Raw genomic sequence first — 15,555 nt, forward strand, 5'->3', positions numbered from 1 at the left:
AATAAAGACAAAGAAAATAAAAGACGGCTTGAAACTTTAAAAAAAACAAAGACAATAAATTTAAACTCATTCCATTTGTGAGCAGCATTGCAGCTAAAAGATGCTTCACCGTGTTTGCATTGGACTCTGTGTTCCATTATTTGACCTGAGTCTGTAGCTATCAGAGACTTTAGAATTGGATTAATTTGTTCTGACCTCTTTGTTCTGGTCAGAACCTGGGCTGCAGCATTCTGCAGGTATTTAATGCTCTTTTGGGGGAGTCTAGTCAGAAGAGAATTAGAATAGTCAAGCCTACTTGAGATAACAGCATGGATGAGCTTCTCCTGGTCTGCTTTTCACATGCAAGCTTTCACTCTGGATATGTTCTTCAGCTGGTAGAAGGCTGTTTTAGTAATTAATTTGATATGTCTACTGAAATGAGGATAAGTCAGGTCGGAATCTGCAACCCCAATTCCAATGAAGTTGGGACGATGTGTTAAACATAAATAAAAACAGAATACAATGAATTGGTTGGCAACCAGTTCAGGGTGTACCCCGCCTCCTGCCCGATAATAGCTGGGATAGGCTCCACCACGCCCGCGACCCTAGTGAGGAGAAGCGGCTCAGAAAATGGATGGATGGAGAATACAATGATTTGCAAATCATGTTCAACCTATATTTAATTGAATACACTACAAAGACAATATATTTAATGTTCAAACTGATAAATTATTGGTTTTAGCAAATAATCATTAACTTTGAATTTTATGGCTGCAACACATTCCCAAAAAGCTGGGAAAGGGTGGCAAAAAAGACTGAGAAAATTGAGAAATGCTCATCAAACACCTGTTTGGAACATCCCACAGGTGAACAGGCTAATTGGGAAAAAGTGGGTGCCATGATTGGGTATAAAAGGAGCTTCCCTGAATTGCTCAGTCATTCACAAGCAAAGATGGGGCGAGGTTCATCTCTTTGTGAAAAAGTGTGTGAGAAAACAGTCGAACAGTTTAAGGACAATGTTCCTCAACGTACAATTGCAAGGAATTTAAGGATTTCATCAACTACGGTCCATAATATCATCAAAACGTTCAGAGAATCTGGAGAAATCACTGTATATAAGCGGCAAGGCCGAAAACCAACATTGAATGCCTGTGACCTTCGACCCCTCAGGCGGCACTGCATCAAAAACCGACATTAATGTGTAAAGGATATCACCACATGGGCTCAGGAACACTTCAGAAAACCAATGTCAGTAAATACAGTTCGGCACAACATCCGTACGTGCAACTTAAAACTCAACTATGCAAAGCAAAATCCATTTAACAACAACAGCCAGAAACGCCGCCGGCTTCTCTGGGCCCGAGCTCATCTAAGATGGACTGATGCAAAGTGGAAAAGTGTACTGTGGTCCGACGAGTCCACATTTAAGTTTTTTTTTTTTTAAGTTTAAGAGTGCGGGTACGAGACTGGCCTGCCTGCTGTCCAGACTTGTCTCCCATTGAAAATGTGTGGCGCATTATGAAGCGTAAAATACGACAACGGAGACCCCGGACTGTTGAACAGCTGAAGCTGTACATCAAGCAAGAATGGGAAAGAATTCCACCTACAAAGCTTCAACAATTAGTGTCCTCAGTTCCCAAACGTTGATTGAATGTTGTTAAAAGAAAAGGTGATGTAACTCAGTGGTAAACATGACCCTGTCCCAGCTTTTTTGGAACGTGTTGCAGCCATAAAATTCTAAGTTGATTATTTGCTAAAAACAATAAAGTTGATCAGTTTGAACATGAAATATCTTGTCTTTTTAGTGTATTCAATTAAATGTAGGTTGAACATGATTTGAAAATCATTGTATTCTGTTTTTATTTATGTTTAGCACAGCGTCCCAACTTCATTGAAATTGGGATTGGGTGAGCACACAAAGGTTTCAGACTTGGTCTTTGGTTTTTAGAGAGAGTGACTCTAAGTATTTACTAACGGCAAACCTCTTTACTACCAAAAATAATTTCCTTGGTTTTGGTGTGGTTTCATTGGAGAAAGTTTTGATTCATCCAGTTATTTATTTGTTTTAGACAGTGACACAGCACCTCAAATGAACGAGGCCCGTTTCTACCACTACAGCATTAAGTTAGATAGCTAGCTATGCCTATACTGTGAAAAAGTATCTTTCCCCGGATGCATGAGGGTTAAAATCGAGTATAGAGAAACTTTGGATGCAGTGGCAAAGACACAACATGATGACAAAATGGCCGACATAAACAACTGACCAACCCTACACAATTCATCACCTAATTGTGTGTGAACATTGTTTCACTTGATGACCCAGATTACAGTAGTTGACAGCTTGGTTTATTTAAGCTTGATTTTGCCTAACATTAGCCTCAAGGCTTGATAGTGGTTGGCATGGTGGGAGTCACGTGCCATTGCGGTCATCAAAGAATCCTACATTTCTAACTGGTACTGTAGGTACATTTAATATAATACCATGACAACAATAAAAAGTTGGCAGGCTATTGAAAAACTTTGGATGCACCAGCAAAGATATACCTATATACAATCCCTACATAATTCAAACATCTCTCATCACTTATTTGTTTGCATAGACTGTGAAGGCATGGGCCGGTATCAGATTCTGACTGTATGATAACCTAAAAAATATCATGGTGTGACGGTATTCCAATTACAGTGCTAAGATATATTATTTTGAAAAATTGGGGTAAATAATAATACACTTTTTTTTCCATTGGATGCTTTTATTTTTATCAGAATCAGAAAAATCCTTATTTGCCAAGTTTGTCCAAAAAACACACAAGGAATTTGTCTCCGATAGTTGGAGCCGCTCTAGTACGACAACAGAGAGTCAATTGACAGGGAACACTTTTGAGACATAAAGACATTGACAAAAACAGTCACTGAGCAATAAAGGGTTGCAAGTTATCTGGTAATGCCGACAATATTTTCAGCAGTTTTAATTGTCCGTTGCAGTTGGAGTTTGTCCTTTTTTGTGGCAGCACCAAACCAGACTGTGATGGAAGAACGCAGGACTGATTCGATGACAGGCAGGACGTGCTTTCTCAGAAGCCGCAGGAAGTACATCCTCTGCTGGGCCTTTTTGAGGACGGAGTTGATGTTGATCGCCCACTTCAGGTCCTGAGAGACTGGAATTCCCAGGAACTTGACGGTTGACACAAGGCAGCTGGACAGCGTGATGGGCAGCTGTGGCGAAGGATGCCTCATAAAGTCCACGATCATCTCTACAGTCTTGAGCGTGTCCTTTTCAAGTCTGCAGTAGAAGGTGTTCAAGTCGATGGCTACTGTGCTATTGTTCTCAGCTTGGGGGGGGATCATCGCTTGTAATTGGTCAGCGATTGGAATGCATGCCAGACTAATTTAGAGTCGCTAAATAGTTTTTCCAACTTTGCTGCATAGTTCCTCTTTCCAATGTTAATTTCTTTAGTCAGCAGGTTTCTAGCTCGATTATACAGGGCCCTGTCCCCGCTCTGATATGCGCCTTCCTTAGCTTGGCAAAGTTGCTTAAGTTTGGCAGTGAACCACGGCTTGTTGTTGTTGAATGTGCGCAATGACTTTGTTGGTACACACACCTCTTCACAGAAACTGATATAGGATGTGACAGTGTCCGTATATTCTTCCAGGCTGCCAGCTGAATTTTCAAAGAAACTCCAGTCTGTGCAGTCTAAACAGCTTTGAAGTTCCATCTTTGCTTCATTGGTCCAATTTTTCACTGTAGTCTTCGCACATTTCAGTTCTTGCTTGTATGTCGGTATTAAGTGACTTAAGCAGTGATCAGACGAGCCCAGGGCTGCACAAGGTATGGCATGGTATGCGTTATTTAGCGTAGTATAGCAGTGTTCTAAAATGTTATTTTCCCTGGTAGGACAGTCGATGTGCTGCTTGTATTTAGGGAGTTCGTGGTTGAGTTTAGCTTTGTTAAAGTCCCCGAGAATAATGAGAGGTGAGTCCGGTTGTTTTTTTTCAATTACGTTTACTTTTCGGCGAGCATTAGCATTGCGGCGTTCGTGTTAGCTCTAGGCGGAATGTAGACACCAGCGAGAATGAATGACGTGAACTCACGACGCGAGGAGAATGGCTTATAGTTCAAAAGCAGTGACTCCAAATGCGGGCTGCAGTGTGTGCTGAGCTCCGTGACATCCGTACACCATTTTTCGTTGATATAGAAGCATATCCCGCCGCCTTTTGTTTTCCCTGATTATTCCATGTTGCGGTCTGCACGGTGAAGATGGAAGCCAGAAACCATGACGGCGCCATCGGGTACAGCCTCACAAAGCCAAGTCTCCGTAAAGCACAAAATATAGAAGGTTTTTTACATTAATAAACATCAATCCATTTTCTGAACCGATTATCCTCAATAGGGTTGTGGGTGTGCTCTTAAATAGTGCTACAATATCTATAAAATATAAAAAACAAAGAAGTATTTACAATTTACAACTTTTTTAGGCATTTAAATGTTTTCTATAAAACAAATTTAGAGTGAAAAGCAGGATGACTACAAAACACACAACACAAGAAAATATAAATATAATTATGTACAACCATATTGGGGCAATTGTTCTGATATTTTCAGAGGTTGAAGGTCGATATGTCGATACATTTTGGTGATTATTTTTTTTGGGGGGGATTAAGTTTAGTACATTAATCTCCGTATAGGTTTTTCTCTTTAGTGAGCATTTAGAGTAGTCATCAAAAGGACTCCAATGAAATTTCACTGTGACTCCTTCGTGACCCGGCTGGACCACAGGAGACCCTAGGAGACGTTACGGACACGTCTCCGCAATCAGAGGGGACTTGATTCGCCATCACGTGGCCAACTAGTCTATAGGCCAGTGAGATAAGGCTCTAACTATTCCTTATCAGCGCATTTGTCTCACCTTTGCATATGTGCACTGCTGCCCCTTCCCCCTCTGCTCAGCTGGGCAGCTTGGCGGCTCATCTCAACTTCAAAGAGGTTGGTTGTATAGCGCGTAACAGTTTTGTTTTTGCAAGCAGCTAATCATAGCAGGGCTCCTCCGCTCCCCAAAAAGAAATAAAAATAAAAATAAATAATTACCGGCAATTGACAATTTCAGCGGCGATTGAAACCTTGACGTTTTTCAAAACAGCAGTATACCTTCAACACGGTAATTAGCCCATCCCTTGTGTAGACTTCTGGAAATAAAACCAAGACTCTTTCACTTGTTGACGCAGCATAGCTGACAGTTTAGCTTGCTTTAGTGTAAACAGTAGTGAGTTTGTCCAACATTAGCCCAAAGGCTCGATAGCAGTGAGCACAGTGAGTGTCGGCTGCCGTTAATCAAAGAATCTAACATTTCTGATGTGTACCTGTATTTATTGAACAACGTGTATGTTTAATCAGTGCATCACGATAGCAAAAACACCACAGTCACAATTGACCGATATCCAATGAAGATATATATTTTATGTTACTGAAGAGTACTGAACTTAAATGTAAACACTGAAAATGGGGATATGTGCTGTATGTAGTATGCAACATGCATTTTCATTCTTTCTTTCTTTTTTTTAACCTGTCCTTTTCGGCTGCATGGCCTGGCAGAATGGTGGATCTGTATGCTTTGAACACAAGTAACATTACAACAGTCATTCGTAGATTGGGGGGGCACCTGGTGAGGACATGGCATTGGGTCCCTGCGGCCCCCACTGGGTGGCCGGTTGTCGGTTGGGCCTCAGTGGGGCCGGGGGACCGCCCTGGGTCGTGTCCCGTCCACCGGGCTGCTCTCGGGTGGACCCCTGGGCCTGATCCCGCCCCTCGATTGATTGGGTGGGGTCCTCAGCCGCCGCGGTGCGGCCACAGCAATTACAGGACACTTCTGTCAGTCTTTGTGCATGTAAAACGGTATCAATTCACTTGCATGTATCCGCAGACATACACCCAAAGGACTCTTTCACTGGGTGTGGGGTCACGCACTTACTGTGACAAATAACTCATGGATATGCAAATTGCTTGTGTATTCACTCACTTATACTCTCGTCCTGTAGACTTTTATAATTCACATAATTAATGCCACCACACTTCAATTGTACAGTCGGATTCACGACCTTTGTCCTGCATGCTTCTTCTCTTGTCCTTGCCCTGTTCTATCTTGTCCTGTCCTTCCCTCACAGGGTGTAGCACTACAGCCCCATTCAACACTCATATTTAATGTTTCATTGTTGTAGATAATGTAATGATTTACTTCTCTCATTCTGTTTACAATTACTGCTTTGTCTTTGTTTCTCTCTCCCTTCTTGAAACTTTGTTCTGTTCGACTAATCAAGTCTGATTCTCAATTAACCTCAATTATAATACCACAGCGGAAGCTTAAAAACTCCACTGTGACACCGTAAAACTGTTCCGGCATAAAAGGGATACAGATTTTCCAGTCTGCTTCACCTAATTTGGCCGAACAGGAAAAAAATAAAATAAAATTCCAAAGGGACGGCACGGGCCCACACCACCGCCCTCCACGCCCAGTGTATGGTACATTAAAATTGGAGAAACTGGGTGGGGGTGAGGCGAGACAGTCAGAGGGCAATACTGACCCACAACAGTCAACCCCACCCATGCCAAACAGCACCCCAAGTATGTGCGAAGGTATGTAATGCATTAAAAATCCGTATGAGAAAGGCATGGCGGGCCAGAGAGCCCCTGGAGTGCCGGGACACCTGGCTGAGTGTCCGCCCAAGCCCGACCCTGCCCTCCCCCCACAGACGTGTGTATGATGCATTAAAACTGAAGGACCAGCAGTTTTCTAACACTGCTAAGCGTTAAAGCTTACCTTCAACAAAGTTTTCCGAACAAACATGAATATATAGATTGGGTATCTGGCATGATTGAAAACATTTTTGGTGATTCGTGAAAGCCACAATCTCTGTCTTCCTTCACAAATGTTCTGTCTTCTCGCCTAATTCTTTATTGGTCCCGCTAAGCGGTGAAATTAAATTGTTTAATAGAGTCCCAGCCCTAGTATTCAGTTATATTAATCTGCCGTATATAGTTGGGGGAAAAAAACAAAAACAAAACAGATGCACAAACCCTGGAATGAAATTTATTGATATGCCTGAACCTCACGGTACTACAGACAGACAGAGTTAACTGGACAGATAGAAAACCCAAGGATGTTAGAAATGTGATGACTTGTAATAAAATGGCCATTGTATTACTTTCTTTTAAAACATCCCTCATCTCACCTCATAATGTGAGCAGACATCTGCAGGCCAGCATACAAACATAAATAGCAGAACGTCTATGATGAAATAAATAATAGATGATATTGTTTTCTTCTGGTCCAGTTTTCAATTCAGTCAGCTTGTGGGGGGAGAGTTGTACTAAAGAAGTTAATTACTGCAGTGGTATTAGAGTTTAAGCGTTAGTTACTGTTTAACTAAGAAACCATGAGCCAATTGGAGCAAAAGATCCGTTTTGGCCAAATTGAGTTTATTGTTATTATTGTTGCCGCAAATGTTTTATGGCTGCCTCTCTTGTTCAGAGGTTCTTGGTCTCTGTGCTGGAGGACACAACCTTGCCATCCACCAGGGTCTGTGTCACTGTCATGACCTTGGTCTTCACTGATTTCTGGTCTTCCAGAGCATCCTGAAGCCTGAAAAGAGAGGAAAAAAAACCAGGAAAATATCAAATATAAGGTCCTGCTGCCGAATTCCCATTTTTCTGGACGAAGTAATCTACACACTTGAAGTCTTCTCCATCCAGTAGCCGTCTGTAAGTAGCAATTTCGGCCTCCAGCTTCATCTTCATGTTGAGCAGGGTTTCATAGTCCTGGGTTTGCAACTGGATGTTGTTACGAAGCTGTGTGAGTTCAGCCTCCAGGCTCAGGATGACGCTGTTGAGGGATTCAATCTCCATGTTGTAGCGAATCTCGGTGTCCCTCAGCGTGCCTTCCAGGGATGCTTTCTGCAAAAGTCGTAGGGATACGAAGCAAAGGGGTTAACACGTGAAAACAGTAAAGCCAGCTGGCAGATGACAGCACCATAGCGACGGGTCAGCCGTGTGTAAAGCTTATGCCAACAAAGTCCATGTGTGGGTGCTGAGTTGTGCATTTCAGGGAGCTGAGATAAGCGTTGTGTTTAGATCAGTCAAGTGTGTCGGGTAAGTCTCACCAAGCTCCTTTGGGACTCCAACTCGATCTCCAAGGTTTGAAGCTGTCTCCGTAGGTCATTCAACTCTGTCTGTGAACTCTTCAGGGCCTCTGTGTTCACATTGAACTGGGTCTGCACTTCTGTCATCTGAAATCAAGATTTGCGCATAAGCTAGCTCAACCAAATGCAGTGGGCTCGGCCGACTTGTAATTTATTTTCAGATAATTACCTGAGATTCATGCCATGATTTCAGGTCATCTTGGTTCTTCTGTGCCATCTTCTCATACTTAGCCCTTATCTCTGCCATTATCTGTGCGAGGTCCTGTCCTTTAGGAGCGTCAACATCTACGTGGACTCCTGACTGGGCGATCTGGCTACGAAGCAGTAGTACTTCCTGAAAGAAGCAGAAATACAGTTGCTGTAAACGCATGATGTAACACATCCAGAACATGATATCTTTCAAACATAATCTCATGCCTTGTTGAGGTAAATAAGTAAGGGGTTTAGTAAAAGTATATTAGGCTTCTGAATTTAATGTCTTTGATCTTTTGTCAGTGGAAAAATATTACCGGTATTGCTTTATCAAAATAAAGCCCACATATCATGTTAGCTACCATCCATCCATCCATTTTCTGTACCGCTTATCCTCACTAGGGTTGCGGGCGTGCTGGAGCCTATCCAAACTGACTCTGGATGAGAGGCGGTGTACACCCTGAACTGGTCGCCAGCCAATCACAGGGCACAGATAAACAAACAACCATTTGCACTCACATTCACACCTACAGGCAATTTAGAGTCGCTAATTAACCTACCTTGCATGTTTTTGGGATGTGAGAGGAAACCGGGGTCCCCGGCGAAAACCCACGCAGGTACGGGGAGAACATGCAAACGTATGTCCACGACTATTCTAAGGCAATATTCATTTCCGCTTTGGCTTGCAAAAGATCTCTCTTTGCCCAAAATATTTTTGGAAAACACATTTCAAGGTTATAAAGTCTAACTGTGTCAAAATGTCTATTACTCCAATGTCATTTTAGACAATCAGAAATCAGAAAAGATGTATTGCCAGAAGAACAAAATTAGCAAAATGGGTAGTCCAATGGTTCTAAAAATATCCGTTTTATATGGACAGGTCTGTGGCAAAAATGAATGTTTGTAGTTGTACTCACGTTGTCATGGTTCTTCTTGAGGTGAATGAGCTCCTCCTTCAGGGTTTCGATCTCGCTCTCAAGGTTCATACGGCTCATATTAGTGTCATCAATCACCTTCCTCAGACCAACAATATCGGCCTCCACGGATTGGCGGATAGCCAGCTCTGACTCAAATCTGATCATAACATATTGGTTATACAGTATGAGAAAGATTCTGATGAAATGGGTCAAATTCAGAGACTGGACCTACTTTGCTTATCTGAAAACATTTCACCTGACATTAATTGGTAATAATTTAACATTAAACTAATTTTGTATTGTGGTAACATACAATAGCCATCTGTCTCTAATATTGTTTAATTTAGGACTCAAATGCAATGATGATGTAAAAGTGACAATTTATCATTACATAACAACAATGATCATGACAGGGATGTATGTATTCATCCTTGGGGCCATTGTGCAAACAGGTTCTGCTACAACTGTTTGGCTTCAGGTTCTCTGTTGCAGCAAACAAACACGCCTTACTTCACTCTGAAGTCATCGGCTGCCAGGCGAGCATTGTCAATGCTGAGGATCAGGCGGGCATTGTCCATGGTGGCATCAAACACCTGCAACAGGTTTACAAAAGAGGAACGCTATTGAAATTGAAAACCGATGATATGGTGGAACAAAAAGCTATCTGTTGACATTCACGCTGGAAGGCTTTCAAAGAGAAAAAGGATGGGGACTGCCTTTAAGTAGTATATATTTTGGTTCATACATATTAGCTTAATGGGAGCATAAAAACAATAAGAAAACGCTATTAGCAATTTAGCTCTTCTTAAATGCAATACATTTATCTAATAGCCAACCGCTCTTGACCAACATCGTTTGTACATTAACATTTTGGATATTGACTTGAATGAATTTAGTTGTTTTGCTTTACTACTCTCACAGGCTAATCCTAAATCTTTATGCTAAGATAAACATGTGAGTAAAATACCGTAGGCATTATTCATCTTCATAGTGTGTTATTTAAAAATAATACACTATGAAGATTTTTTTTAGCATAGCATATCCTTGTGTTCAAAGTCATTTTAAGGTTTTAACAAAATGCACAACTTCTAAAGTTCTGTTGGGGAAAAAGTCAAACTATTGTTTTGTTTAGTCCCAATGCGAAAGTGAGAGCGACATTTGACTTACTGACTGCATGTGTGCATTTGAACAGAAACATGGTTGGTACTGTTTACTTTTGAAAAGACTAAACTAGATAAATGCGGAGGACATCCAGGTGAAAAAGTCCAAGAGCCAATGAGAGACTGCCACGAAGTCAACTGCTATCAGGCCTGCTTCCAAACAGGATACATAAGCCAACAGGATGGGGGCACGTGATTTGCATAGGGAAGGTGGGAGTCGAGGTCAGGGTGTGTTTGTGTGTTTATGCTCGTGCCTGTGTGTTTGCAATGGGCCGTTGACTTAAGCGGCGTGGTTGTTGCTGACGTTAGAGTCTGTGTTTTCTCAAATGAGAGTGGAACAAAGCATTTAAATAATTTTTGCATTCCACCAACAGAAAAATGGAGAATCTTCTCTTATTTTGACAAATGCAATCCTCTGAATAGTAGATTAAATACGACCATCTAATAATAATTCTCATCTGCCCTCTCGTGACAGGTTTTCAGTATGTTAAGTGATAGCCTTTGAATTGAATAAGTGTAATACTTCTATGACCCTGACCCAATGCTATTTGTGTTGCTCCCTACAGTATACTGTATATACTATACATAAGAGCCCATTGTTTTCCATCCCATTTCCATTTGCCGCAGTGAGGCTTTTTCTAGATGGATTAATAATTAAGAATAAATAGCTGGAATGTTGGAAAGCAAAGGTATGAAATTGCTGTGGTAGAGGGATTTATAATCCAGTTCTTTTGCTGGGTATATATTCTTATGTTTATGTTCTTAATAAGTAGAAGCTTTTTTCCATAATCGTGCAATGTCTTGATTTCCGTTTTAGTATTTTTTTATCAGAGTGTAACAAACAACTCTGAAAGCACTAAATCACTTGATACACAATTTTACTCAATGCAATGAATTAAAAGAAATAATTTAAAATCATGAAGCTGATGCTTTTGGTCCTTGGGACTTTTTGTTCTGTTTGTCTTTGTTTTCCGGCCTCTTTGACCCTTCATGATCTTTCGCCATACTGCTTCCGGTCCAGCCCCCAGTTCCTGGCCCACAGAGGAACAGGAGGTTGGGGGGGCTTTGCCACGGACCCATAGGAGGCCAGTCTACTCTGTCTGCTAGGTATTCACTGCTGATGATTAACATTGACACCTGACGGTTTTCTTGCTAAATAACACTCACTACTCTTCTCAGTTAATGTCTGGCTCTGGGTTTCATTCATGCATTTCACCTATGATCTCACCACAACATCCAGCCTGCCACATGGCTTTAGCATAAGTGACATAAAGTACATTACCCAAATCCGTCCTCACCTTCCTCCTCAGGTCATCCAGGATGGCCTGGTACTTGCTGTAGTCTCTGAAGTCAGGTCCGCTCTTGGCCATGGCCTCCTTGATCTTAATCTCCAGCTTCTGGTTGGCCTGCTCCAGGTTCCTGACCGTGTCGAGGTAGTTGGCCAAGCGGTCGTTGAGGTTCTGCATGGCAAACTTCTCGTTGCCCGTGATGTTGCTCCCGCTGCCGCTCACCTGGATGCTGCTGGAGAAGCCCCCTGCTACTTGGCCCATTCCCGCTCCCAGCCCACTGCGCACGCTGGATGAGATGCTGACACGGTTCCCCCCGGCCCCACCGTGGATGGTGGGGGCCCTGTACACAGAGCCTTTGCCACCGGACGAGGTGTGTACCGAGTATGTAGTTTGCTTGGAGGTTTGCATCATTGCTGGAGAGACTCAGAGACAGAGGCACAGGCTGGGCTGTCTGAAATGGGAACTCACAGACACAAGGCAGAAAGAGAGGGGAAGCCGCTAAACTATATAAACCTTTTGGGCCCTCAGGTCCGCCCATCAGACCACTCCCCCTCACCCTCAGTTACCTCCTCCTTTTCCACCGGCCTAAACCGCACCACTGCTTCTAGCATGCCTTTGTTCCTTACAGTTTCTCCTAAATTGGTAAATCCACAGCACAACCCTTGGTTTTGAGTACTTGATATCTTTATATTCATGTATCGTGTATATACAATTGAACAGAGAGCTCTACACTACAAATGCAGTCTTACAGTGCTGAAATATATACAGTATAATAAGTGACAAAACAGCCTTAGCCCTTGTCTTTTGAAACATTTAGACTTTTTTTTTGTTTACACATGATATAAAATAACATTTTAAACTATATTTATAAAAGCCACACACAAGTAAAATTGCAAAGGTCATAAGGTCAAGCGAATAAAGTTTTAATATTCCACTAGTATAATTTCATTTCACAACTTTATTGTCAAAAGGTTTCCTTTTTTTTCGAAAAAAATTTTTTTTTTTCTTGTAGTATATGAATTTTATTTTTTTCCCCCCATAATAACTCTTTATGTTGTTGTTTTTCCTTATCACAAGCAGTGACACATGACATTCTTTACTGTTACAGGATTGAGAAACAGCTCTTAATTACTCAAGCTGTTTCTCGATCCCATTTCCTCAGCCGGGTGACACAATGTAAGTTCATGCCCCACCCGCCAAGAGGGAGACTTGTCACATGTTATGGTTATGTCAGGAAATATAGACATGCGTCACATCAAACTCCTGATCATTGAGAAATTTTGTAAAAATGATCAAGACTCTCATACAATAGTTTGTTGGATTTTAATGGTTTGCAAGTCAGAGAAATGCTAGACAGTTTAGTAAATACGTGAGACTTTGTAATATATTCATACACAAAAGGTCAAAAAACAATAACCAATTCTCCACTTTGCAAATGTGGCGAAATATAATGTTTTTTTAAAAATATTTTTTTCACGGCAGTACTGAACTGTTAATAAAAATTAAATATACTGTAGTAATAATGTTAGTTATAATCATCATCATCATCCTCATCATCATAGCTTTGATTTGTATAGTGTCTTTCATGGGACCCAAGGACGCTTAGAATAACTCATGGGGGGTAATTAAAATGTTGAGTATGTTCGGTATTGTGCAGACTGTCAACTTGACTTTACTACTCTACAGGGACGTTTAAAGCTTGTTGTTGACTACTCACAAATCACTTGTTTTTGGCTTGAGGAGGAAGCAGAGCTGCTTGGAGAAACAGATGAGTGTGCTTTGTGAGTCTATCACCTTATTTGATTTAAATTGTCTTCTATTTCTGAATGTGCAGCTTTGGTAAGTGAGGCAGAACCAGAGAAGAAAAGAGTCAGGCTTCAGCAGGAATTGTCTTTTTTTCGGCGTGCAGTATCAAATTGGAATGAGAGCAGGGAATTATTCCACTCCACACTAAGAACTCAGTGATTATTTGCAAACACCGCAAATTCCCACCACGCAAAACCGGCTGCTGTGGTGGGCCGAGAACGAGGACAGATTTTCCAGTTTGGACAAATTGTGCAAACATTACCTGACTGTCCGAGCGGCAAGCACACCGAGCTAGAGCATTTTTACTCTGCCTGGAAATGCGACTGCCCATGCCGATTCTCTTGTTCTTGTTCTCATGTTTCCTAAATGTATATTCTGCGTATATTCGCTGTTGCGGTATGTACTGTCTATTGTCGATTAATTGATTATCGGTATTGCAAAGCATTACCTCTTCCTGTGTGTTTTTTTTAATGATTTATAGTACTATACTGAAAAAAATACACATTAGTGTTGACCTATAAAAATGTGTGTCGTGCAACCCCTTGGTATGTTAAGCAAGCCATTTTAGCCTAGGGAGAAGCTAGCCTGGGCCAGTAGCTAATAGTCGGCCAAATTGAAAGGAAACAGGAGCCTGATGGAAGCTTGCACTAGGGATCCGATTGGCAGGCGAGGCTCCTTGTGAATTTGACACCAGATAGATTGGAGGTAAACATTTCAACTCTTTTGTTGATTTTAAATGAAATAAATCCTCCATCATGACTATAAATACATTTGCCCAAAATGAGAGTGCTCAAGAAACAAACAACATCTTGGGGTGGATGCACTCTTAATATTTTTGGTTTGATTAAGAGCTCAGGCTCTTTTGGCGTGTTTGAAGATGTGATCTAACATTGCAAACAAACTCTTGCACTACGTAGTGTGTAGTGTGAGCGCTACGTGAAACAAAGAACTGGAGTAGTGTTAAAATGACAGCAAAAATCCATCCCTTTTCTAAACCGCCTGAGCTCATCCTAGCTGATGTTGTTACTACTTAAACTGGTTGCCAGCCAATCGGAGGGCACATAAGAAAAAATACAAAAAAAAACCATTTGCACGCTCATTGATATTGCTGTCTAAAGCAAAAATGCATCGGGAAATCACAAAATGATAACTGGTGACATCAGTACAAGGGAACCGCTGCCATAAAAAGTACCACAGTCTAAAACAACAAGCATAGATTTCAAGTCACTTTTGTCCTGTAATACAACACAGCCACTATACAGTGTTGCGAATGTATCTATATACTTTTTTACTGGCGGTGTAAAATCATGGATGAAATATGTGATTCAAAAACGGACTGGATTGGTCCATACGAGTATAAATTTACAAGTGATGAACACAGCTCTATAATTACTTTGAAATCAACAGTCACAAAGGTTTTCCAAGTCATTGCCTCGGACATTTTTGCAATCTTTTCTACAAAGTGTGGCAAATACATTTTCAGGGGGGCATTGATTGTTTTGTGGTACACATTGTTGTCTTTAATTTCGCTAGCCTGGGTTTGCTTCCCAGTCAGTGGATATACAGTGTATGTAGTGATAAATGTGAGGATTCCATTAAGAAGGGTAGTTGGTGTAAAAATACTGTATATCATAAGAGAAACATAACTCCTAGTGGTTGTGGTTGACTGGCAACCAGTCCAGGGTGTACTCTGTCTCCTGTGGTCATATAGGATAGGCTCCAGCTCACCTGCAACCCTAATGAGGGTAAGTGCTATAGAAAATGGATGGAAGGATGGGAAGAAGACGAAAGAAAATAAAGTCTCGTAAGAACAGGCACGTTAAAAGCAGACAACGTTATAGAACTCAGGATTTTTGTTGTGAATCTAAAAGTAATACACAGTATGACTCTTTAAATTCATCAAGCAAGTTATGAGGTGGCGGCACGGTGGCCGACTGGTTAGAGCGTCACCCGGGTTCAATCCCTGGCCCCGCCTGTGTGGAGTTCGCATGTTTCTCCCCGTGCCTGCGTGGGTTTTCTCCGGGC

At 41.6% G+C, this 15,555-nt stretch overlaps 1 protein-coding gene across 1 annotated transcript; it reads right to left on the bottom strand.

Annotated features, from left to right (window-relative positions):
• Positions 1-7,044: 7,044 nt before the first annotated feature.
• krt18a.1 (keratin 18a, tandem duplicate 1) lies at positions 7,045-12,208 on the bottom strand. Its single transcript, XM_061680982.1, has 7 exons — positions 11,734-12,208; positions 9,786-9,868; positions 9,276-9,432; positions 8,336-8,500; positions 8,128-8,253; positions 7,701-7,921; positions 7,045-7,610 (listed from the first exon to the last, which is right to left on the bottom strand). Exons 1-7 carry the CDS (start codon positions 12,133-12,135, stop codon positions 7,496-7,498), a joined length of 1,269 nt encoding a protein of 422 aa, XP_061536966.1. The 5' UTR covers positions 12,136-12,208; the 3' UTR covers positions 7,045-7,495.
• Positions 12,209-15,555: the final 3,347 nt, after the last annotated feature.

The sequence above is a fragment of the Phycodurus eques genome, chromosome 1 (genome assembly GCF_024500275.1).
Source record: "Phycodurus eques isolate BA_2022a chromosome 1, UOR_Pequ_1.1, whole genome shotgun sequence".
In the NCBI taxonomy this organism is placed as follows: Eukaryota; Metazoa; Chordata; class Actinopteri; order Syngnathiformes; family Syngnathidae; genus Phycodurus; species Phycodurus eques.

Coding starts and splice junctions, on each gene's coding strand:
- krt18a.1 (XM_061680982.1), bottom strand. CDS start 12,135: ATGATGCAAACCTCCAAGCAAACTACATACTCGGTACACACCTCGTCC. Junction 8,501..9,275: donor TCAAGAAGAACCATGACAAC/GTGAGTACAACT, acceptor TGCTTCTTTCAG/GAAGTACTACTGCTTCGTAG. Junction 7,922..8,127: donor TGGAGTCCCAAAGGAGCTTG/GTGAGACTTACC, acceptor CGACTTTTGCAG/AAAGCATCCCTGGAAGGCAC.